The sequence below is a fragment of the Mixophyes fleayi genome, chromosome 9 (genome assembly GCF_038048845.1).
Source record: "Mixophyes fleayi isolate aMixFle1 chromosome 9, aMixFle1.hap1, whole genome shotgun sequence".
Lineage (NCBI taxonomy): Eukaryota > Metazoa > Chordata > Amphibia > Anura > Limnodynastidae > Mixophyes > Mixophyes fleayi.
In genome coordinates this window covers 66,439,920-66,466,292 of record NC_134410.1, presented here as the reverse complement: position 1 = coordinate 66,466,292, position 26,373 = coordinate 66,439,920, and the positions used below count along the sequence as shown (strand labels likewise).

Genomic DNA, 26,373 nt, shown 5'->3' with positions numbered 1-26,373 from the left:
GGGGTATATGTAATAGAGCTGCTATAGAATAAGGGGCAAATAATTTGTTTTCTAGGTCTAAATTAACAAAAAAGGGTTGTTGCAATAACCAGCCAGATGCATATCTGAACAGAGCGGAATGGGAAAAACTTACCGTATCTGGAAACCCAACACCACCCAGATACAATTTGGCAGGGGATTCGTGAGTGACAGTAAGGTCAAAGGATGCTGTGTTATGATGCTGTGACAGGTAATTTCTCACAGTATATGTCTTCCACATCAGACAGCCAAATACGCAATGTATGTACAAATTCAACCACTAGATGGCAGTGGAATTCATTCTGTGTTGCAAAAGGCCACATGATGGCAGCAATCAGTTCCGAATTTACAGTCTTGAAACAATGCTGTAAAAAATGCGTGATGAAGACATCCAGCAAATGAAAATGAAAATGTGCGGTGACAGGGGGTTGCCCAGTTATCACAATTTGTCTATGGGAATAATCCTAATACTGGGTAACTGATGTGCTTTGACAGGTAAGGAGTGCCGATGGGTAGATTGCAGCTCAAATGTTAAATTGGATTCTGTGAGTGCAGCCTGTATTAATTCCATTGATGGTTAAGTGTCTCACCTGTCAGGCAGCTCCAAAATAGGTATCACAGTCTGTAAAGCAGGTCTGACACAACTTGTATTGGCAGCCTCAGCAGCTGTGGAGTTGATAGGAGATAGCCTCACCCCGAACCAGCCATCGAGTGAGCAGCCTGTGTAACCTGATCTTCAGCCAGACAGCTCAGCTGCATAGCAGATATGGTAATAAATATGACGGTTTGTCTGCTGGTATAGGGCACATCATTCAGAACTGACAGGGGAGAAGATGGGAGCTCTCCTGTTCCTGAATCACAGGCCAGTAGTTTAAGGAGAGATAGTCTCTGATTTGTGCAGATGGGTTCAGCTGAATATTCAGGCTGCACGGAGCTCTTAGATTTTGCCTATGGCCACCTTGGCTGCCAAGTCCCCCCCACACACACACTGCAGACTTTTAACAACACTGCCAGCAGTATTATTGGAATTTATGTTTCACCACTAAACACTACCACCTCTGCTGTTTGTGAGTGAGCTATGGCACTGTGGAATGTCGCTGCAGACTCTTAACAACACTGCCAGCCCTATTATTTAAATTTCTATTTCACCACTAAGCACTGCCACCTCTCTTGTTTCTGTGTGAGCTATAACTCTGTAGCATGTCCCTGGAGACTTTAATTGCCCTTGCAGCGGCTGCTTGACATTGATCACTATTGCTTAATCTACTGTCTATGAGCACTCCCTAATCCTTTTACATTATAGTTTCCACTAAATTAATCTTATTTAATTTATAGATGGCATGCTTGTTTTTGATCCCTAAATGCATAAACTTACATTTATCTATGTTAAACTTCAAATTCCATTTGGTGGCCCAATCCTCCAGTTTATTTAAGTCCCTCTGTAGTGAAGCTACATCTTGTTCTGATTTTATTACCTTACAGAGTTTAGTGTCATCTGCAAAAATGCAAACTTTACTCTCTAAATCATCACCAAGGTCATTAATAAATATATTAAAAAGGAGTGGCCCCAGCACGGAACCTTGAGGTACTCCATTAAAAACTTTTGACCAATTAGAGAATGTTCCATTTATCACAACTCTCTGTTCCCTATTCTCCAACCAGTTTTCGATCCAAGTACAAATGTTGTTTCCTAGACCCAGTTCCCTTATTTTGTAAACCAACCTCTTGTGTGGCACTGTATCAAAGGCCTTTGCAAAATCTATGTAGACCACATCTACAGTGAAGCCCTGGTCTAAGTTCCCACTGACTTCCTCGTAGAAACTAATTAGACTAGTTTGGCAATGCCTATCCCTTTACAAATCCATGCTGATTCCCACTAATTATCTTATTGGGCACCAAGTAATCCTGAATACTATCCCTTAATATACCTTCCAGTAGTTTCCCCACTATTGATGTCAGGCTTACAGGTCTATAATTCCCAGGTTGTGATCCCGTCCCCTTTTTAAACAACAGCACCACATCTGCTATTCACCAATCCCTTGGTGCTGAACCTGATGAGATTGAATCTGTGAAAATTAAGTATGGTGGTCTAGCTATTTCTGGGTTTAGCTCCATAAGAACCCTTGGGTGTATGCCATCTGGACCTGGAGCTTTATTTATCTTAATATTCTTCAGTTGCCTTTGGACTTCTTCTGCCTCACAGCACTGGGTTCAATTCCCGACTATGGCCTTATCTGTGTGGAGTTTGTATATTCTCCCCGTGTTTGCGTGGGTTTCCTCCGGGTGCTCCCGTTTCCTCCCACACTCCAAAAACATACTAGTAGGTTAATTGGCTGCTATCAAATTGACCCTAGTCTCTGTCTGTTTGTGTGTATGTTAGGGAATTTAGACCGTAAGCTCCAATGGGGCAGGGACTGATGTGAATGAGTTCTCTGTACAGCGCTGCGGAATTAGTGGTGCTATATAAATGGTAATGATGATTATGATGGTATGGTTTCAGTTCCGTTTTTATGTATTATTTCTACCATTTTTTCCTCTCTAGTAAAATAGAGAGGAAAGAAAAGAAAGTGTTTAATACCTCTGCTTTTTCTCTTAGTATCATTTCTCAATTCACCCATCTCACTTCTTAGGGGTCCTATATTATCTTTTTTAATCTTTTTGCCATTTATATACTTAAAAAACTTTTTGGGGTTTGTCTTACTTTCTTTTGCAACTTGTTTTTCATTTTCTAATTTAGCCAATCTAATTTCCTTTTTGCATGTTTTATTACATTCCTTGTACCTACGGAAGGACTCCTCAGACCCTCCAGACTTAAACAGTTTAAATGCATGCATTTCTTCCCTTACCTTTTTATTTAGCCACATTGGTTTAGACTTAATTCTTTTACATTTATTTCCCATAGGAATGAACTTATACATGTATGTTTCCAACAACATTTTAAAGAAAGCCCACTTATCTTCCGTACTTTTTCCTTGAAAAACTTTATCCCAGTCTATGCACTTTATAGACTCCTTTAGCAAATTCAAATTTGCCTTTCTAAAGTTTAAAGTCCTAGTTGTTCCCTTATACTGTTGCTTCTGGAAACTAATTCCAAATGAGACCATATTATGGTCACAATTTCCCAAGTGTTCCTTTACTTGAATATCAATATTATTCAAGTAAGGGAACTTGATCTCTAATTAAAAGTCATAGCAGTCCAATATTATGGCACAGCTAACCTCAGTTAGTTTTATTAAAAACAAAATAAAACAACAAAATAAAACTTGGCCTATATGGCTGTAACTTAATACATTTTGGCAATCCCTCTCTAAGTGTAGAAGGACCAAATGTCCAACTCACAAACAGTAGTTAGAAATGTAGTTCACTTACAAACAAATAGTAGTTTTCTCTCTTTGGAGGATTTCAGCCTCTTTCTCCAGGTAATGAGAGAGCGAGTGCCTGATCAAAATGACACCTTTTTAAACTACACCTTGCAGGTGCAATTGTTAATTTGTCTAATGTCTGACGGGAAGGTCAGAAGACTGGAAATGGGCCTAATAAATGGAAGCCCTCCATTCACTCCAGGAAACCGTTGATCTGACTCTTACTTGACCCAAAAGCTTTTGGAAAGCTGTCTTTCCGGTACCAAGAATTTCCCCTGGAATTCAACACACAAGTCAGAAACTTGGGACTTACAGTTCATCAATGATTTAACCAGTGTTTCTGTTACAATACGTACAACCGTAAATGAGCCCCACCATGGAAATCGATTAACCACCCTTGTTTGTTATCTTACCTCCAGAGCTATTTGTGCTGCCAGGCTGATCAGGTCAGTAGCTGTGCAGTTTTGATCCACCGCTAATCCACTGGAATCTGCCTGAGCTTTCATCTTCCCCATAGCTGAGACAGCATTTGTAGCTGCAATGATCATTAAGTAGTACAGTGATTTTCTCCAATTAACTATTTGATCTCACTAAATGCATAGATGCAAAATCACACTTGCCATTCACAGAAACAACCTCATACTTCACTTCTTTACATTGGTCGTTTTCATGTAGGATTACAGGAGAACTCCAAGAGAAAAAACACTTTGTGGCTGATGCAGAGTTGGTCGCAAAATGGGAGTAAATTACTCTAAAAAAGAACCCGAAAAAATAGCATATTTCCGCCCATATACAGAGCTATGCACATTTTGAAATGCCCCCACCTCAGGACCATATGCGACTGGTTTACAATAAATCATCATCAGCGAATATTTCCACCTGTCCTATAGCAGGTGCAAAAGATATGCCTCCAAACAGGCATATATGTGTGTTTCTGAAGGTCTGCATGTGCCGCATTCGCATAAACACTACTTTACTGTATTCAGCCAACTTTAGATCGTCCCAGCCTCACGTAAGTGCTGCATAGTCGCATATGCTTTTGTGCAAAAACTAGTGTACGTCCTACTCTGCATCAGTACCTTTATTAATAAATCCCATTTCTCCATCTAGTAGGGCAGCAATTATTCAAACCTGGGACAGCTGCAGCCAAGCAGTTACTCACCTCAGCTGTGTTCACAATAGACTATATACTTTTAAATTCATGTAGGCTTTTTATGCCTGGAAAAGCAACTGTTACTAGTATCAGAAAAGGTGAGTACTTGTGGAACCAATGAGGTTTTAGGCATGAAATCTATTGTTTCTACTAGTTGCGAGCTAGTTAATATGATGTTCTTTTGTCTGGAACTCAAGTTTTAAACCCATTACTTGACCTACACTTTACATACATTGCTGCACTCCTAACTCACATATTTTTGATATGTAAAGTAGACCACTTACCTTCCATATTATTATTCTCTTGAATTGCAATCTTATACAAGATGAAATGAGTGAAGATGCTGCCTGGATCACATTTCTCAGCTGCTCTTATTACCTCCTTGGCCTGGAAACAATACAATACTGCAGTAAGGAGCAAGTATTATGTAATCTAATCCTAATTACTAGAAACTATCAGATCACAAGGTTTAATTAGTATCATTTATTGATCTTTCTAGACATGAACTTTGCAATGAGCCAAAATAGGGTGTGTGCATCAGACAAATCAAGTGTACAATAAAGTCCAATAAAAAAATAATATGTGAGCACTCTGAGGACTCATAAAAAGCGTGTTATTTATTAATCCAATTAAGCTATATTATGAGCAAATAGATAGATATCCAACCAAAGCAATTTCAATAAGAATATAAATATACAGTATAACCAGGAAACATTGAATAGTATAACCTAGATATGTATGGTTGCTTAAGCTATTTTGGCAAATATTGGTCAGGAAGTTGAGTACATCCTCTTATCGATAATGTGCCCAGGCTCCAAACCCACCCCCCCCCCCCACCATTAGTATTAAAAAACAATTAAGAGCAGAAAAATCATGCTAATGCTAAATTCTGTGAGGATTCAACACTATCCAGATGATAGCTGCCAGAAAACAGTTTATAATGACAGCTATAAATACCTTCTCGCAATTCCTGTAATCAGCACTGTGCTAAGAATGTAATCCAGCTAGTCACCCCACCTGGACTCTTGTACAGCTTTCCTTAATCTGCAATAAGCCCTTCAGTGAAACAGTTAAGTCAATCAGAACATTGATCTCACCTGTTTGTTGCCTTTATACAGTCTCTCAGTTCTACCAAACCTTTGCAGGAGCAAAGTTTTGTTTTTAATTTCTCAGCTTGTGCTTTGAAGAAGACTTGTTTTGTTTGCAATTCTACCTTCTCCAATCCTTCAATCTCTGCTTTGTCCCCCACTATTGTACTTTTCTCCAATGTCTTGACATTGGCTTTGTCTATAAATATTCTACTTTCTGCAATACTTTAACTTCAGCTTGTACTTCATTACCAATCCTCTCAGGTTTAAGCGGCTTATACAGACATGGGGCCTCATTTAGAGTCGGGTGCCAAGTCCATTTCAGGCTCATCCTGCACATTTCCCTGATGAGGCATGCACAGTAAGCAACAGTTCCCTGCAGTTCCTCCTGCTTTTCAAACGCAAGTGTACACTGCGACAGCTTGCGTCTCAATACGAGGGAAAGGGTGGAACACGGAGTTATGTATGCGTGACCGTGAATAATTAAGATACTATGGGCGTCTACCCGCAAAAAAATACTCTGGTCGGATCAAGATGCAAGCGGAACACACGTCAAAACAAGACTGAAAAAGTGCGGCAGGAATTAGGTGGCGCAAGTAGTTAGCTAGCTGCAGGAACTGGTCCAGCTTGGTAAAGTATTATGAGTGGGATGCAACTGGGGCTGCATGCCACTCATAATACCCTACTAAACTGCGGCACACTCCCACTCCTACTCTTTCATGTAAGTCTTAGACACACATTGCGTCCGACTCTAAATGAAGCCCAAGGTGTCTGTCTGATTGCTACCCCAGTCAAGTGATTGTTTTCCTGAGTGCTGCCAGCACTGTGACAAATAATTATGTCATTATTCATAATTAGAAAATACATTTACAAATAAAATTCATTATGGTTATTAAAACCATATGGACTTGTTTCCTTCAAACAAATCATCCATTGAGCTTTATTTCTGCAAAATAACTCTATGTCTGTCACCATCTCTACACAGAGGTGAACATGCTTCAAGCCTAACAAAGGGAAAGATTTCAAACAGCCATCATGAACCTCATAGAAATTTTTATCCGAATTGCTCTAAAATGCTCTCCGCTGATATTTGGACTACAAACTGTTTTACAGAAAAGTACATATTTGCATGAGCACAGAATAAGATACACTCTATACATACATCTCTATAATATACACTCTGCACATATATCACAACTAATGAATAACCATATTAGTTTATAGGAAACTTGATATTTAAAGACATTGGGGTAAATGTATGAATCTCCGGATTCTTCATCTCCGGCGAGTTCAGCCTCTTCAGCGCTTAAATTTAAAGCAGCGCTGCATTGTAAAGGGAAACTTCCCTTTACAATGCAGCGCCGCTTTAAATTTAAGCGCTGAAGAGGCTGAACACGCCGGAGATGAAGAATTCGGAGATTCATACATTTACCCCATTGTATTGTAACACATACTTCCACATATAACATATACCACACTTCATGTTCCCTTTTATAATATGTATTTACCAACTGCATGTGCATGGGGTAACAAATTCATCATGTATTAATTAAGGGTAGGGCTTTTTCTGAAAATTGTTCTAGGCTGAATATTTTATAACATTGGATTATTTGTCATAATATGCCATTTGTTACCATACAATTTAGGGGGAGGGGAATTAAAAATAAAATTAATAAACTTTTACTTTATATGTTGCCTAGCTTCCCTTCCAATTAATGTATTATCTTATGCCTTACCTAAATTATACTTAGAGTAACACCTACCCAGTAATCTGTTTTATAAATATTTAGCCTTTCTAGGATTTGTGGAAATAAAAATAATGTGGAAATACAATTACAATGTATAAAGATAGGGGGAAAAAAGTGAAAAGTACTTGATGGGTGCGATGATGTGGATTTGCTGACCTTAGTTATCTCATTGAGGTGCAGAAAACAGGAAGCCCGATTCCTCTGTAGTTTTGCAAGATTCGGTTCGGTGTGGCCTGAAGCATAAAAGCTCAGAGAATAGTTGTACCATTGTAAAGCTTCTATGTAACTTTTGGTCTGTGCATTAGAGTACAAACACCCAATGAAACAGCCCACTCAGTCTTAAGTTAAACTTAAAGATGTCCACTCATAGAGGTATATTACTACACCTGGACATTGTGATGTAGCAATCAGAGTAACAGCGGTCTTCGTGACCTCAAAAGCACCAATAGTGCCTGTTTAGCAGTTGTAGCACTCCCATTGGAATTTAGAACTAGGTCTCTTATATCTACTAAATAGACCATGCTAGTGCTCCCACATGCTTGGATTAATTTTGTACTTTGCTACTGCTAGGAGAGCATGTCATTCTGGTTACCTAAACTCTCAGCAGCTTTCTAATTATTTAGAATTTTCAAGCTATGCTCTTCTGGCACATCACTTATGATTGGTGTGTGCTTGACAAATATGACAGACTTGTCACATTTTGAGAGAATTGACTAGTCCGTGCTCTCGACATATTACAATTTATAATGTCAAAACTCTCCTCCCAGGCGAATCATCTGTTAGACATCAACTGGGAAGATGAGTCTCTGGAATCAAACCCTTCTGGAACTTCTATGGGTGGACATCCCCTTTGAGTTATGAACAACAATTTGAATATTTTAATTGTTGGCTTCTCAAGAGCTAAACATTTTAAAGATGTCCATTACACAACAGATATTGGAAATGATTACAACCATACAAAGAGCCACACTTGTTCTTTTAAATATGCAAATGTGTACACCACACACCTTCTTCAATGTACCACTGCCAATCTTGTATTTGTAACTCTTGCCATGTTTATTTTTAGTGGCATTGTTGGAGTGACTAACCAAGGGAGATTTGATGCTGTCTTAATGTAGCTTTGCATCTTCAATGTGAAGCATTGGCTGTGTGGAGGTTTGGGTGACCTTATGCTAAACTTGTTAGTATGTTAGCATGGGTTCGATTTTGGCCAGGGCACTATCTGTGTGACATTTGCATGTTCTCCCTTCGTTCGCGTGAATTCCTTCCTACAGTCAGGGGCGGGCTGGACTGGGGGGCAGGGGGGCATCTGTCCCCCGGGCCGCTCAATCTAACCGCTGTTTGGGCCGGCCGCCCCCCGTGGATGCATGCGGTGCCTTCCGCATAAACTTTATTACCAGCGGCGCACAGGCGGCTGCATCACATGACACGCGATGTGGCCGCGTCATCAATGACGCAGCCGCATCAAGTGTCATGTGATGCGGCCGCTTGTGCGCCCCCCAGGCTGAAATTTGCCAGCCCGCCCCTGCCCACAGTCCAAAACTTACTGGTAGGTTAAATGACTTCTGACAAAAAATTGATACTTGTGTTTGTGTTTATGTGGTAGGGAATTTAGGGACTGATGTAAATGATTCATTATTCTCTGGAAATCTCAGCATAAAATGGTGGTGCTATATTTTGATACTCTGTTTAGAGTAAGGACTATTGTATAGAAAGAAACATCTTATAAATGTGCATGGCTAACACATATGATTGTAAATGTATGAAACTCTCTAAAATGCACATTTTAAATCAGATCTATTTTTGTAACCTGACAAATAAGTGCCAGAGGAACTTGTTATATGTAGTCTAATTTGGGATTCTCCTACCCTATGGTGCACAATTTAGAAGTTTTAAATTGATAGAGCAATTAGTCTATTTATATTTTTGTACCCCTGTGCTTGTTCATAGACATGCACAATGGACCCAATCATGCAAAATTGTTAAAGAGTTAAAATAGCAATAATTGATTGTCTGAATGCATTTTTCTTGTGCAAACATGTTATCTATTGTATGAGATGAGTGAGCATACCACTTTGTGTGCTTTTTTAGAGATTTGACAATGTGTTCGTTTTTTCCTCATAACAGTGTGTATAAGCATGTTTTTATTACTGCAGTTGTGCAGTATGTATCATGATGGTACAGGCTTGTGACTGTGGAGATTGCAGTCAGTTTTGCGTAGAGATGCTCACTGACCCCTTTGTTTTGGTTTTGGTTTTGGATCTGGATTAGCTTCGTGTTTTGGTTTTGGTTTTGATTTTGCGAAACCGCCCTTGCATGTTTTGGTTTTGTTTGGTTTTGTTTTGCAATTTTGTTGAAAAATCAATGTTTTTGGGCATAAAATAACCGAATTTAGTGCTCCACCTGTTTCTTGGATAAGTAATGTAATTGTAAAGCTATATAATTATGAAAAAAACAGTTTAATTCCTGGTAGGCCGTCATTAACTCTACACACAAACCAGATTGTCTTCCTCTCCATCTATGCATATTGGCAAAGCAGCCATCGTCTTTGGGTGTATATTACACCCTACACTTATAGTTAAATATCTAAAGAAATGGACAAAGGCAGTTTGGTTTCTGTCTCTCTAGGCCCCCCTCCACTTGTAGAAAATACTAAAAAACTCAGCTGTTATAGACTGTACAATATAAATTAAAATGGACAAAGGCAGTTTGGTTTCAATCTCTATAGCCCCCCCCCCCGCCCTCCACTTGTGGTTGAATAGAAAAAAAGCAGCCTGCATAGACTGAACAATCTAAAAAATAAATGGACCAAGGTAGTTTGGTGGCTGTCTATGACCCCCCCGCTCTCCACTTGTAGTTGAATAGAAAAAAAGCAGCCTGCATAGACTGAACAATCTAAAAAATAAATGGACCAAGGTAGTTTGGTGGCTTTCTATGATGGCCACCCCCCCCCCCACTCTCCACTTGTAGTTGAATAGAAAAAAAGCAGCCTGCATAGACTGTAGAATTAGAATAGAAAAATAAATGGACAAAGGCAGTTTGGTATCTGTCTGCATCAGACCCCCTCTCCACTAGGAGTAAAATAGAAAACTATTCAGCCGTTATAGAGTCTAGAATATAAGTAGAAATTGAGAAAGGCAATTTGGTATCTGTCTGCATCATCCTCATCAACATCATCATTAGTGCCCTCGTCGCCTACACAAATCTCCCCCTCATCCTCTAATTCTTAAGTGGCATCCTCAATTGGTGTATCACCGGCTACACTCGGGCTGTTAAGGCACACATCAGCAGAACTGCTGAAAGGAACCTTCTTTATGGGTACACTTACAGAATGGTCACGGTTACACATACCACTGGTGGATGGACTCTCCACAGGGATTGGTGTCATTTCTGATTCTGAGCATACATTATCCTCTAATGCCTTATTGTTTTCTTGCAGCTCGCCTTTCACGCATAACAGTAGTTGTGCACCACTTTTAGGCTCCAAATTACTTGGTCTTGCTTGCTCACGAGTGACCTTACAAGAAGAAGGCTCAGTAACATTTTTAGATCTGACAGTAATAGAGAAAGGCACAGGCATCATACTTTCTTTGCCACTGCGTGTGTAGAATGGCATGTTGGCAAAAAATTTTTTATCGCAGTTAACTTTTCCTCAGTTACACTTCTTTTTCGCTTCAATATGGTAAAATTTTTTGGGGTGTGTGTTTTTTTACCTGATTTCAAAAGACTATGTACTTTTACATAGGCTTTATCACATGACGTACTGGGAACACTACCATCTGGACTGGTGCCAGCACCTGCTTGCTGATTCTGCTCATGTGGACTGCTTTGAATCCATTTTAATGAGCCCAAAGCACTTGTAGTACAAAAATGGTAGAAATACTGCTGATAAATATGACTTTTGACAGCCAGAAAAATTAGTGTTTCCCACTGGGAATATGGGACACCCCAAAGCACTTGGAGTGCAAAATATTGTATTAGATAGATACTGCTGACAAATATGACTTTTGACAGCCAGAAAAATTAGTGTAAAACACTGGGGAATATTGGACGCCCCAAAGCACTTGTAGTGCAAAATATTGTATTAGATAGATACTGCTGACAAATATGACTTTTGACAGCCAGAAAAATTAGTGTGAAACACTGGGGAATATAATACACCCCAAAGCACTTGTAGTGCAAAAAATTGAAAAATAAGACTCCTCTATCCTCCTCTCTTCCTGCTCTAACAATTGCTATTAGAATTTGAATTAATAATATAATTGAATAGATTAGAAAAGAAATAATAATACAAAATAAGGTGTACAATTATTGCTCTGTCACTGCTCTAATACAGCCTGTGACCTAACCCTGCTCTCTCCCTCTGTCAAATGGAGATGGATTGCTGTGGAGGAGGGTATTTATGCTTTTCAAATCTCGCGAGAACCGAGCTCAGAAATAAGAATACGTCATGATGACGTTTTGCCTCAATTTCGATACCGAACGGGTGGGATAGTACCGAGGCTGCTCGGCTCGGTACTCGGATAGGCGGAGTTCGGGTGGGTTCGGATCTCTGGGAACCGAGCCCGCCCATCTCTAGTTTTGCGTGACATGTATTACATTTTTAGAGAAGAGAAGTAGGTATTTTGCTTACAGATATGCAGTACAGAGGGTTAAGGAACGGAAATGTGCAGTTTGGGAAGTTAAGCTGAAGAATAAATTTGCCTGTTATCTCCTTTTACAGGAGCTGATGAAGCACGCTGAATACAATCCATAAAACACCTTGGTTTTGTACAAGTGTGCCTGTATGGTCTGCCCAGTGTACTTCTAGGTGCATGGGAGATGTCCCTACAACCTAGATTTTAACCTAGGTGTGAAGAGAAGAGGAAAACGATCCAGAGGTGAACTGTGTAATAGTAAAGTTTTTTACTTTACTTTGTTATATGGATTTGTAGATATGAATGTAAGATAATTTCTTCTAAACCTTGGCTAGTACATAATCTTGTTGTCATGTAGGATGAATATGTATGTAATATGTTATGTCTGCTCCCCACTATGTACCCCTCCCCATCCCCCTCCATTTTTTTCTATCCTTTACCCTTACCATTTAAATACCATAATAAAATATAATTATTTAAAAAAAAAGTAAGATAACAAACTATGAGAAAAGAAAGTACAAATGTACATATGTTGATATATGTTGTTTCATTACAGTGGTGGAAGCCTGCGTTTCAGTGTTGAGAAAAGCAATAATTTGATTTATGTTTATGTTGTACTGTCATACCTGAATGAATAGACTTACATAAACAGCAATAGAATGTGATATGTTCTAATAAGAAAGGTTGTGCCATAACAAGAAAGGACAGAGATCTAGGCCTATGCAGGTACTTTTCTTAAAACATTCAACTAGGATAGAAAAAAAAAAAGCATCTTAAGAATGCACTATCCCATAATGTATACTGGACCTCAAAGCTTTTTTCTGCACAATCCCACAAGATGAGGTGCAAATGGTTCAAGGTCTGCGGAGAAAGCTGTTTTCCTGTGTAATGTCCTGAAGAAGAACAACTTAATATTAGTGCGCATAGTATGCTTAGCTGTTTGTGTAGGATGTCTAAGGAGATCTAAATCCTCCAGTGCGTTTGACTTTATCAAATACTATTATTATTATTATAATTAGCATTTATTCATATTATAGTACAAACAAGATAGACAGCTCACATAAACAAACAAAAAAATCACAAAAATTTACATGGCACAAGTAAAAATGAAAAACGTGGGTAACAAATACAAGTAGCAATATAACATGGGTAAAAAAAATAAATTATATATTACATATGCATATTACAAACGACAATTATCAGAATGGCAAGGACAGTGATTGCTCGGAGTTCATAATTTTGTGGGTCCCAGGGACCCAATATTTACAATATTTGTGGTCCTACTTCATGATTTCAAGGTCCCTTCAATAGTTTTTCCCCTGTGTAAGAACTTCTACCAAATGTAGATAACACAAAATCTTTACATTTTCATAAAATTCATTAAAATTACATCTTGTCCTTACTAAGAGGCACAAAATGGAATTAAATTTAAATTACACATAACTGGTAGATAACACAAAAAGAATAAAGACACATTGGGCCTGAGTCAATAAGGAAAGTAAGGCAAAAAAAGGAGTAAATGTTCTCCGGAACAAACCACGTTACAATGCAAGGGGTGTGAATTAGTTTATTATTTTGCAGATAAGTTAAATAATATCTGTTTTTACATTTAACAGACAAATACTTGCTAGCTTTATTTTTACACTGAAATTGAAAGTTGATCTATGACATGCCCTAACTCAACTATAATTCTGTCCCCACATTTTAAATGTACCTCCCTCTCCAATGCACAATGCAACATGGTCTTGCCCAAAGTTACTTGTTTTTATTCTTTGCCCTCCTTAATGACTCATGCTCATTATACAGAAATGCTTCAGTTTCGTAAATACCCATAAGTAATATTCATGATCAATGAAAAAAAACTAACTTGATCCACCAAGGTGAGTTTCAGCAAAATAAAACATATTGCCAGCAACTATTATACTTTGAGAATTTGCTTATGATTTGCTAATGATGGCCTCATTAATGATATTAATGGTCCTCTCCCCCCTTTGAATCTTGCAAAATGAATATTAGTGTCTGCATGTGAGCATATAATGAGTAGAGATGCTCACTGACCTCGGTGTTTTGGTTTTGGTTTTGGATTTGGATTACCTTCGTGTTTTGGTTTTGGAAAACCTCCCTTGCGTGTTTTGGTTTTGGTTTTGTTTTGCTTTTTTGATTAAAAATCAATGTTTTTGGGCATACAATAACCTAATTTAGTGCTCCACCTTGTCACTCACCGGACCGTGAGTGCCTCTTCCCGGACATTTAGGAACCGTGGCCGTCCTCCATCCTGAGGGTCTGCGCATGCGCAGCCCTTTTCTACCCTTCAGTGTATGTCCCTTTAACTTAATTGGCAGATCAGGCAACACTCCCTATATTAAGCACCTGTGGTCAACACCACGTTGCCTGATCTTGGAGTCTCATTCCCCATGAGTCTCTGAAGGTGTTCCTGTGTTTCCTCGTGTATTCAGCGCTGCTGATTCCTGTGGTTTCCAAACCACTTCTACCTTTGTGGTTTCCAAACCACTTCTACTCCTGTGGTTCCCATACCACTTCTACCATCAAGTGTATCATCGTGACTGTTAGCTGATTCCTATCCGCTGCCTCCGTGCACTACAGTCTTCTAAGCCACTTCAACTCTATCTCATATCATTGTGACTGTTTGCTGATTCCTATCCGCTGCCTCCGTGCACTTCAGCCACTCTCCACATCTACTCACCTGTTCATCATCAAGACTGTCAGCTGATTCCTATCCGCTGTCTCCGTGCACTACAGACTCCAGCTTGCAACTCGTCTGTGTTTCATCATCGTGACTGTTAGCTGATTTCTAGCCGCTGCCTCTGTGCACTACAGTCTTCATCTCATCTCTCCCGTGTTTCCTCGAGACTGCTGCTATTATTGCCATCCGCTACTCTCCGTGATCAACAGCTCCTGGTCTACTCTGCTCACCCGTGTTCCATCGCTATCTGCACCTGCTGGTTGCTACTGGTTACCTCCATGTGTCCGCAGAGTCCTGCTGCTGCTGCCAGCGCTAATCGTCCATCTACTGCTGATCCGCTCTCCACGCCTTCCCTGTGTTCCGCTGGTCTCTACCCACCTGTCAGCATTGGATTCGTGTCTCATCCGCTATCCTGCTGCTAGATCATCACCATTCTCCTGGGTCTTCCAAGAGTCCAGTTCCGCGTTCTACCGATTCCTGTGGATTCGTGTCCCTGTTGGTTTACTTACCTGTGCGCTGCACCTACTAGACCTCTGCTTCATCCATCCAGGGACTTCTCATCCTGCCGGCCTCCTGCCGCTCAGGTATCGCTGCACTCCTGTCTGACTGCCTGCTTCTGAACCACGGTATGCATACTTCTCATTGACTGTGCTGGTGTATTGCATATCTTGCTGGACTGTGTTGGTTCTCCTCTGGAGTCTGCTATCCGCTGAGTCTGTTGCCATCATTGACTATACTATCTTGTTCCGGATTACTTCAAGAGACTTTCCATATTTGCAGTGCTGTTCAGTCATTCATATATATATCTATATTGTGCATATTACTGTGGATCGTGTTAGGTGCCGTGTTTACCCTGTGTTGCAGTCTCTCCCCGTGCACCTCCTCACATATATATTCAGTGGTACAACTTGCTAGTAGCAGACCACTGATCCCTGTTTCCAGTATCACCTGTTCCAGTATCCTCTCACACAGCAGTGGTACAACTTGCTATCGCAGACCACTGACTCCCCGGATACCTCCACTTGGATTCCATTCCTTCACTCAGACAGCGGTACAACTTGCTATCCGCAGACCGCTGACTCTCATCACCTCCTCGTTTCTGTTGGACATTCCTCCTCACTATAGCAGTGGTACAACTTGCTATCGCAGACCACTGACTACCTTCACGTGTCCTTGTCCATACAGTTCCTCGTGTACTACTACCTCCAGATTACCAGTGTTGCTAGTCATAGACTTTCCTGAGCATCTCATCATCTGCTATTTACTGTTCCGTGATCACCCTGCTACCAGAGTACCCTATTACCACCTACATTGCTCTGGTAAGCCTACCATCTGGTGATCCCTGGGTAAAGACTCCTAGTGCCCGTGACAGTAAGATCAGGCCATGACAGACCCAGATACGGAACCTACCGCCAGAGAGATGCTGCAGCATCTGGTCAGCCGTGTGGAGCAACAGGATGCCCGCCAACAGCTGTTACTTCAGTGTTATCAATCATTAACCTCCCAAGGAACATCTGGACAGACTGTGACAGCCACTACTGAGGCTCCTGTGCTTTCCTCCGTTTCCCCAGTGCCATCCCAGGTGTCTACAGCTTCTACGCTTCACCTGCCTACTCCATCAAAGTACGATGGGGACCCCAAAACTTGTAGGGGTTTCCTTAACCAATGTTCAGTCCATTTTGAGCTCCAACCTCAAAATTTTTCTACCCATCGTTCCAGAGTGGCCTATCTTATCTCTTTGTTTTCTGGACAAGCCCTGGCTTGGGCCTTCCCTCTGTGGGAAAGAAACGACCCAATATTGCAAGATAGTGCCAAATTCATTTCTACATTCCGAAGTGTGTTCGATGAACCAGGTCGTGTGACCTCCGCTGCTTCCAGCATCCTCCGTCTGCGACAAGGATCTCATACAGTAGGCCAGTACGTCATTCAATTTAGGATCTTAGCCTCTGAACTTCAGTGGAACACTGAAGCCCTAGTTGCCGCCTTCTGGCAGGGGCTCTCCGATAAAATTAAAGATGCACTGACTACCCAGGAGCTTCCTTCGTCACTTGAAGATCTGATCTCTCTTTGCCATCGTGTTGATATGAGATTTCGTGAAAGAGAGGCTGAGAAAACAACTTCTGCTAAAGCACCTCTTCGTTCTAACCCTCAATTTCGTCCAGTTTCACCCTCTGTGATTCCCATCGAGATAGGACGTTCCAAATTATCTTCAGAGGAGAGGAAACGAAGAGTAAAGAATAGACTCTGTATCTATTGTGCTGATTCCACTCATATGCTCAGCTCTTGCCCTAAGAGATCGGGAAATGCCAGGCCCTAACTAGTTCTGGAGAGGTGAAGTTAGGGTCCCTGGAGTCCTCTCCATCTTCTATGAAATCTAAAGTCTGCGCTTTTGATGTTACGATTTCCTTTGCTACCAAAACCTTTGAGTCACAGGCATTGATTGATTCCGGAGCAGCAGGAAATTTTATTTCCAAATCATAAGTGCATCAATGGTCTCTACCAGTGATTACGTTAAAAACACCCATTACTGTGACGGCTATAGATGGATCACGTCTCATCAACGGTCTCATCACCCAGAGTACGTCTCCAGTAACACTTCAGATTGGTGCCCTGCACCATGAAGAGATATCGTTTTTAATCCTTCCAGTTACGACAAGTCCGATTGTCTTAGGCCTTCCATGGCTTCAGTGTCACTCTCCCCAGATTGACTGGCGCACTCCTCAAGTTACGTCTTGGGGGTCTGAATGTTACCATCGTTGCCTTTCCCAAGTTATTCCTCTCAAAGTACAGCAATCTTCCATCTCATCTTCCTCACCGGGACTCCCTCCTCAGTATGCTTCATTTACTGATGTATTTGATAAAGCTCAGTCTGAACGTCTTCCTCCTCATCGTTCTTGGGATTGTCCGATCGACCTTCTACCTGGCAAGACTCCTCCCAGAGGCCGGGTCTATCCACTCTCGTTACCTGAAACTCAAGCCACATCTGAGTACATACAGGAGAACCTCCAGCGTGGGTTTATTCGACCTTCCACCTCTCCCGCTGGAGCTGGGTTCTTCTTCGTCAAAAAGAAGGATGGATCATTACGCCCCTGCATAGATTTTCGTGGACTCAATGCCATTACTATCAAGAATCGGTATCCCATTCCGCTGATCACTGAGCTATTCGATCGCATCAAGGGAGCCCGTATCTTTACTAAGTTGGATCTTCGTGGTGCCTACAATTTAATTAGAATCCGTTCCGGTGACGAATGGAAGACAGCGTTCAACACCAGAGACGGGCATTACGAATATCTGGTAATGCCTTTCGGGCTGTGTAATGCCCCCGCTGTTTTCCAAGGCTTCATCAATGAGATCTTTCGGGACTTATTATATGTATGTGTCGTCGTCTACCTGGACGACATATTGATCTTTTCACAGGACCTGCCTTCTCATCACCAACATGTGGCAGAAGTCCTCTCCAGGCTACGGAAAAATTCATTGTTCTGTAAATTAGAAAAATGTTCATTCGAATTGCCCCAGATTCCATTCTTGGGGTATATAGTTTCCGGAGTTGGCCTGAAGATGGATCCAGACAAGGTGAATGCTGTACTACATTGGCCCCAGCCAACTACTCTTCGTGCTATCCAGCGTTTTTTAGGTTTTGCCAATTACTATAGACGCTTCATTCAAGACTTTTCTTCCATTGCATCTCCTATTGTGGCCCTGACTCGGAAAGGGGCTAATCCTAAGCAATGGTCATCTGAGGCTCTCCAAGCCTTTCAAATTCTCAAAGAGTCCTTCTCTTCGGCTCCAATTCTTCGACAGCCTGATGTGACACTTCCCTTCTTCCTAGAAGTAGATGCCTCTAATGTGGGCTTGGGAGCCATTCTCTCCCAACGCTCGGAACAGCAAAAATTCCATCCTTGTGCCTTCTATTCTCGGGGTCTTCTGCCCGCAGAGAAGAATTATACTATCGGGGACAAGGAGTTACTGGCTATCAAAGCTGCATTAGAAGAATGGAGATACTTATTGGAAGGAGCTCGCCATCCGGTGACGATCTTCACGGATCATAAGAACTTGTCATATCTCCAGTCTGCCCAATGCTTGAACCCTCGTCAAGCAAGATTGTCTCTTTTCTTTTCCCGTTTTGAATTAATTATAACCTTCAAACCAGCTGCCAAGAACAAAAAAGCTGACGCTTTATCTAGAGCTTTTGTGACGTCCTCTGATGTAGAAGAGGTTTCCAACCATACTGTCACGGGCACTAGGAGTCTTTACCCAGGGATCACCAGATGGTAGGCTTACCAGAGCAATGTAGATGGTAATAGGGTACTCTGGTAGCTGGGTGATCACGGAACATGAAATGATGGCCGATGAGATGCTCAGGAAAGTCTATGACTAGCAACACTGGTAATAATGAGGTAATGATACACAAGGAACTGTATGGACAAGGACACGTGAAGGTAGTCAGTGGTCTGCGATAGCAAGTTGTACCACTGCTATAGTGAGGAGGAATGTCCAACAGAAACGAGGAGGTGATGAGAGTCAGCGGTCTGCGGGTAGCAAGTTGTACCGCTGTCTGAGTGAAGGAATGGAATCCAAGTGGAGGTATCCAGGTAGTCAGTGGTCTGCGGTAGCAAGTTGTACCACTGCTATGTGAGAGGATAATGGAACAGGTGATACCGGAAACAGGGATCAGTGGTCTGACATCAGCAAGTTGTACCACTGAATATATATGTGAGGAGGTGCACGGGGAAAGACTGCAACACAGGATATACACAGGCACCTTATACACGATCCACAGTAATATGCACAATATAGATATATATATATGTAAATGACTGATCAGGTCTGCAATCTAGAAAGTCTCTTGAAGAAGTCCAGCACAATGATAACACAGTCAATGATGGCAATAGACTCAGCGGATAGCAGACTCCAGAGAGAACCAAACACAGTCCAGCAAGATATGCAATACACAGCACAGTCAATGAGAAGTATGCATACCGTGGTTCAGCAGTAGCAGTCAGATGGGATTGCAGCGGTACCTGAGCGGCTGGAGGCCGACTGGATAGGAAGTCCCTGGATAGGTGAAGCAGCGGTCTAGCAGGTGCAGCGCACAGGTGAGTAGACCGACAGGGACACGAATCCACAGGAGTCAGCAACACGTGGAACTGGACTCATAGGAAACCCAGGAGAATGGAGATGATCCAGCAGAGGGTAGTAGAAGAGGTACAAATCCAATGCTGACAGGAGGGTAGAGACCAGTGGAACACGTGAAGGCGTGGAGAGTGGATCAGCAGGAGATGGACGATAGCGCTGACCACAGCGGCAGGACACAGCGGCACACGGAGGTAACCAGTAGCAACCACAGGAACCAACAGCGATGGGAAACAGGAGTGCAGCGCAGGGCAGGAGCTGTAGATCACGAAGTGAAGCAGATGGTAATGAAAAGCGGCAGTCTCGAGGAAGTCACAGCAAAGATGAGATGAGAGTGTAGTGCACGGAGGCAGCGGATAGTAATCAGCTGGCAGTCACGATGTTGAACACAGGCGAGTTGCAAGCAGGAGACTGTAGTGCACAGAGGCAGCGGATAGTAGTCAGCTGGCAGTCACGATGTTGAACACAGGCGAGTTGCAAGCAGGAGACTGTAGTGCACAGAGGCAGCGGATAGTAGTCAGCTGGCAGTCACGATGACGAACACAGGCGAGTTTGCAAGCAGGAGACTGTAGTGCACAGAGGCAGCGGATAGTAGCCAGCTGGCAGTCACGATGTTGAACACAGGCGAGTTGCAAGCAGGAGACTGTAGTGCACGGAGGCAGCGGATAGAAACCAGCAAACAGACTTGATGAGAAGCAGGTGAGTGAGGTAAAAGCTGAAGTGCACGGAGGCAGCGGATAGCAATGAGCAAACAGTAATGATGATACAGTTGATGGTAGAAGTGGTATGGAACCACAGTAGTAGAAGTGGTTTGGAAACCACAGGAATCAGCAGCGCTGAATACACGAGTAATACAGGAACACCTTCAGAGACTCATGAGGAATGAGACTCCAAGATCAGGCAACGTGGTGGTGACCACAGGTGCTTAATATAGGGAGGTTGCCTGATCTGCCAATTAAGTTAAAGGGGTATACACAGAAGTATAGAAAAGGGCTGCGCATGCGCAGACCCTCAGGATGGTGGACGGCCACGGTTCCTAAATGTCCGGGAAGAGGCACTCACGGTCCGGTGAGTGACAGTACCCCCCCTTTTAAAGGTGGGCACAGAACGCCTGGAACCGGGCTTGTCCGGATTTTTGGAGTAAAACTTCTTCAAAAGGGCAGGAGCATTAAGATCTTCAGCTTTGATCCAAGAGCGCTCCTCAGGACCAAAGCCCTTCCAATGAACGAGAAAGTGGAGGACTCCTCGCGAAATTTTTGCATCTAGTACCTCGGTAATCTCAAAATCCTCCTCCTGATGGACTTGAACTGGCTGCGGAGCTGAGGGAGGAGTTGAAAAACGGTTGATAATAAGAGGTTTGAGCAAAGATACATGGAAGGCATTAGAAATCCGAAGACTCTTAGGAAGAAGGAGTTTCACACATACTGGATTGATAACTTGAATGATCCTATATGGACCAATAAAACGAGGGGCGAATTTCATGGATGGAACCTTCAAACGAATATTTTTTGTGGATAACCAGACACGATCTCCAATTTTTAGTGGTGGAATAGCCCGCCTCTTCTTATCAGCGAAAGATTTATATTTGACAGATGTCTTCTTTAAACAGGTTCTAACCTGAGACCAGATATTTTTAAAGGTCTGACAAACAGTTTCCACCGCAGGAACTTGGGTGGGCGGGAGGGCAGGAAATTCCGGAAAAGACGGATGGTGACCGTAGACCACAAAGAATGGAGTTTTGGATGATGACTCATGGTACATGTTGTTATGGGCGAACTCAGCCCAAGGGAGTAACTCTACCCAGTTGTCTTGATTGGCTGATGAAAATATCCTTATAAAAGTCTCAAGATCTTGATTGACACGTTCGGTTTGTCCATTGGATTGTGGATGGTAAGAAGATGAGAGTGCTAATCGTATACCCAAGGTTTTACAAAGGGCTCGCCAGAATCTGGACACGAATTGTACTCCTCTATCAGACACAATCTCAGATGGACATCCATGGATACGGAAGATCTCTTTAATGAAATGTTCAGCCAGGATAGACGAGGAAGGCAAACCAGACAGAGGGATGAAATGAGCCATCTTCGAAAATCTGTCCACTACCACCCAAATAGTGTTATGGTTCTTACTAGGTGGTAAGTCAGTAACGAAATCCATACTAATATGGGTCCATGGTTTGGACGGAATGGGTAGTGGTCGCAGCAACCCTGCTGGGGTTCTGCGGGAGGATTTGAATTGCGAACATAATTCACAGGAAGCAATGAACTCTTTGACGTCTCTCCTCATTGAAGGCCACCAGTAACTTCGAGAGAGGATCTCAAAAGTCTTGTGTTCACCGGCGTGTCCAGAAAAACGAGAGGCATGGAACCACGAAAGGATTTTCCTCCTTAGAGTAGAAGGCACGAGGGTCTTCCCAAATGGTAGCGTTTTGGTGGATGAAGCAGCCAGTGAGATACATTTGGGGTCTAGAATGGTATGGTTGGAAACCTCTTCTATATCAGAGGACGTAGCAAAGGCTCTAGATAAGGCATCAGCTTTTTTGTTCTTGGCAGCTGGTTTGAAGGTAATTATTAATTCAAAACGGGAAAAGAAAAGAGACCATCTTGCTTGACGAGGGTTCAAGCATTGGGCAGACTGGAGATATGACAAGTTCTTATGATCCGTGAAGATCGTCACCGGATGGCGAGCTCCCTCCAACAAGTATCTCCATTCCTCTAATGCGGCTTTGATAGCCAGTAATTCCTTGTCTCCGATGGTATAATTCTTCTCTGCGGGTAGGAGACCCCGAGAATAGAAGGCACAAGGATGGAATTTTTGCTGTTCCGAGCGTTGGGAGAGAATAGCTCCTAAGCCCACATTAGAGGCATCTACTTCTAGGAAAAAAGGGAGTGTCACATCAGGCTGACGAAGGATTGGAGCCGAAGAGAAGGACTCTTTTAATGTTTGAAAGGCTTGAATAGCCTCAGTAGACCATTGCTTAGGATTAGCCCCTTTACGAGTCAGGGCCACAATAGGAGATGCAATGGAAGAAAAGTCTTGAATGAAGCGTCTATAGTAATTGGCAAAACCTAAAAACGCTGGATGGCACGAAGAGTAGTTGGCTGGGGCCAATGTAGTACAGCATTTACTTTGTCAGGATCCATCTTCAGACCAACTCCGGAAACAATATACCCCAAGAATGGAATCTGGGGGTAATTCGAATGAACATTTTTCTAATTTACAGAACAATGATTTTTCCGTAGCCTGGAGAGGACTTCTGCCACATGTTGGTGGTGAGAAGGCAGGTCCTGTGAAAAAATCAATATGTCGTCCAGGTAGACGACGACACATACATATAATAAATCCCGAAAAATCTCATTAATGAAGCCCTGAAAAACAGCGGGGGCATTACATAGCCCGAAAGGCATTACCAGATATTCGTAATGCCCGTCTCTGGTGTTAAACGCCGTCTTCCATTCGTCACCGGAACGGATTCTGATTAAATTGTAAGCACCACGAAGATCCAACTTAGTAAAAATACGGGCTCCCTTGATGCGGTCAAAATAGCTCAGTGATCAACGGAATGGGATACCGGTTCTTGATAGTAATGGCATTGAGTCCACGAAAATCTATACAAGGGCGTAATGATCCATCCTTCTTTTTGACAAAGAAGAACCCAGCTCCAGCGGGCGAGGTGGAAGGTCGAATGAACCCACGCTGGAGGTTCTCCCGTATATATTCAGATGTAGCTTGAGTTTCAGGTAACGAGAGTGGATAGACCGGCCTCTGGAGGAGTCTTGCCAGGAAGAAGATCAATCGGACAATCCCAAGAACGATGAGGAGGAAGACGTTCAGACCTGAGCTTTATCAAAAACATCGGTAAAAGAAGCATATTGAGGAGGGAGTCCCGATGAAATAGCTGAAATGGAAGCTTGCTGTACCTTGAGAGGAATGACTTGGGAAAGGCAATGATGGTGACATTCAGGCCCCCAAGACGTGACTTGAGGGGTGCGCCAGTCAATCTGGGGAGAGTGACACTGAAGCCATGGAAGGCCTAGGACAATCGGACTTGTCGTAACAGGAAGAATTAAAAACGATATCTCTTCATGATGCAGAGCACCAATCTGAAGGGTTACTGGAGACGTACTCTGGGTGATGAGACCGTTGATGAGACGTGATCCATCGATAGCCGTCACAGTAATGGGAGTTTTTAAGGTAATCATTGGTAGAGACCATTGATTAACTAACGATTTGGAAATAAAATTTCCTGCTGCTCCGGAATCAATCAATGCCTGTGACTCAAAGGTCTTGGTAGCAAAGGAAATAGTCACATCAAAAGCGCAGACTTTAGATTTCATAGACGATGGAGAGGACTCCAGGGACCCTAACTTCACCTCTCCAGAACTAGTTAGGGCCTGGCATTTCCCGATCTCTTAGGGCAGGAGCTGAGGACATGAGTGGAATCAGCACAATAGATACAGAGTCTATTCTTGACTCTTCGTTTCCTCTCCTCAGAAGATAACTTGGAACGTCCAATCTCCATGGGAATCACAGCGGGTGACACTGGACGAAATTGAGGGTTAGAGCGAAAAGGTGCTTTAGCAGAAGTCGTTTTCTCAGCCTCTCTTTCACGAAATCTCATATCAACACGATGGCATAGAGAGATCAAATCTTCAAGTGACGAAGGAAGCTCTTGGGTAGTCAGTGCATCTTTAATTTTTATCGGAAAGCCCCTGCCAGAAGGCGGCAACTAGGGCTTCAGTGTTCCACTGAAGTTCAGAGGCTAAGATCCTAAATTGAATGACGTACTGGCCTACAGTATGAGATCCTTGTCGCAGACGGAGGATGCTGGAAGCAGCGGAGGTCACACGACCTGGTTCATCGAACACACTTCGGAATGTAGAAATGAATTTGGCACTATCTTGTAATATTGGATCGTTCCTCTCCCACAGAGGGGAGGCCCAAGCCAGGGCTTGTCCTGAAAACAAAGAGATAAGATAGGCCACTCTGGAACGATGGGTAGAAAAATTTTGAGGTTGAGCTCAAAATGGACTGAACATTGGTTAAGGAAACACCTACAAGTTTTGGGGTCTCCATCGTACTTTGACGGAGTAGGCAGGTGAAGCGTGGAAGCTATAGACACCTGGGATGGCAATGGGGAAACGGAGGAAAGCACAGGAGCTTCAGTAGTGGCTGTCACAGTCTGTCCAGATGTTCCTTGGGAGGTTAATGACTGATAACACTGAAGTAACAGCTGTTGGCGGGCATCCTGTTGCTCCACACGGCTAACCAGATGTTGCAGCATCTCTTTGGCGGTAGGTTCCACATCTGGGTCTGTCATGGCCTGATCTTACTGTCACGGGCACTAGGAGTCTTTACCCAGGGATCACCAGATGGTAGGCTTACCAGAGCAATGTAGATGGTAATAGGGTACTCTGGTAGCTGGGTGATCACGGAACATGAAATGATGGCCGATGAGATGCTCAGGAAAGTCTATGACTAGCAACACTGGTAATAATGAGGTAATGATACACAAGGAACTGTATGGACAAGGACACGTGAAGGTAGTCAGTGGTCTGCGATAGCAAGTTGTACCACTGCTATAGTGAGGAGGAATGTCCAACAGAAACAAGGAGGTGATGAGAGTCAGCGGTCTGCGGGTAGCAAGTTGTACCGCTGTCTGAGTGAAGGAAGGAATCCAAGTGGAGGTATCCAGGTAGTCAGTGGTCTGCGGTAGCAAGTTGTACCACTGCTATGTGAGAGGATAATGGAACAGGTGATACCGGAAACAGGGATCAGTGGTCTGACATCAGCAAGTTGTACCACTGAATATATATGTGAGGAGGTGCACGGGGAAAGACTGCAACACAGGATATACACAGGCACCTTATACACGATCCACAGTAATATGCACAATATAGATATATATATATGTAAATGACTGATCAGGTCTGCAATCTAGAAAGTCTCTTGAAGAAGTCCAGCACAATGATAACACAGTCAATGATGGCAATAGACTCAGCGGATAGCAGACTCCAGAGAGAACCAAACACAGTCCAGCAAGATATGCAATACACAGCACAGTCAATGAGAAGTATGCATACCGTGGTTCAGCAGTAGCAGTCAGATGGGATTGCAGCGGTACCTGAGCGGCTGGAGGCCGACTGGATAGGAAGTCCCTGGATAGGTGAAGCAGCGGTCTAGCAGGTGCAGCGCACAGGTGAGTAGACCGACAGGGACACAAATCCACAGGAGTCAGCAACACGTGGAACTGGACTCATAGGAAACCCAGGAGAATGGAGATGATCCAGCAGAGGGTAGTAGAAGAGGTACAAATCCAATGCTGACAGGAGGGTAGAGACCAGTGGAACACGTGAAGGCGTGGAGAGTGGATCAGCAGGAGATGGACGATAGCGCTGACCACAGCGGCAGGACACAGCGGCACACACGGAGGTAAACCAGTAGCAACCACAGGAACCAACAGCGATGGGAAACAGGAGTGCAGCGCAGGGCAGGAGCTGTAGATCACGAAGTGAAGCAGATGGTAA

The 26,373-nt window shown here is 42.9% G+C and overlaps 1 protein-coding gene across 1 annotated transcript in view; it reads right to left on the bottom strand.

The window, feature by feature from the left end:
• The window catches only part of TEX11 (testis expressed 11), a 391,710-nt gene that overhangs the window by 205,942 nt on the left and 159,395 nt on the right, over positions 1-26,373 (bottom strand). Inside the window, exons 15-18 of the mRNA XM_075184491.1 lie at positions 12,814-12,899; positions 7,526-7,663; positions 4,818-4,920; positions 3,794-3,915 (exon numbers count right to left, since the gene is read on the bottom strand). Coding sequence (XP_075040592.1) covers positions 3,794-3,915; positions 4,818-4,920; positions 7,526-7,663; positions 12,814-12,899 — 449 coding nt within the window. The remainder of the gene's footprint in view (positions 1-3,793; positions 3,916-4,817; positions 4,921-7,525; positions 7,664-12,813; positions 12,900-26,373) is intronic.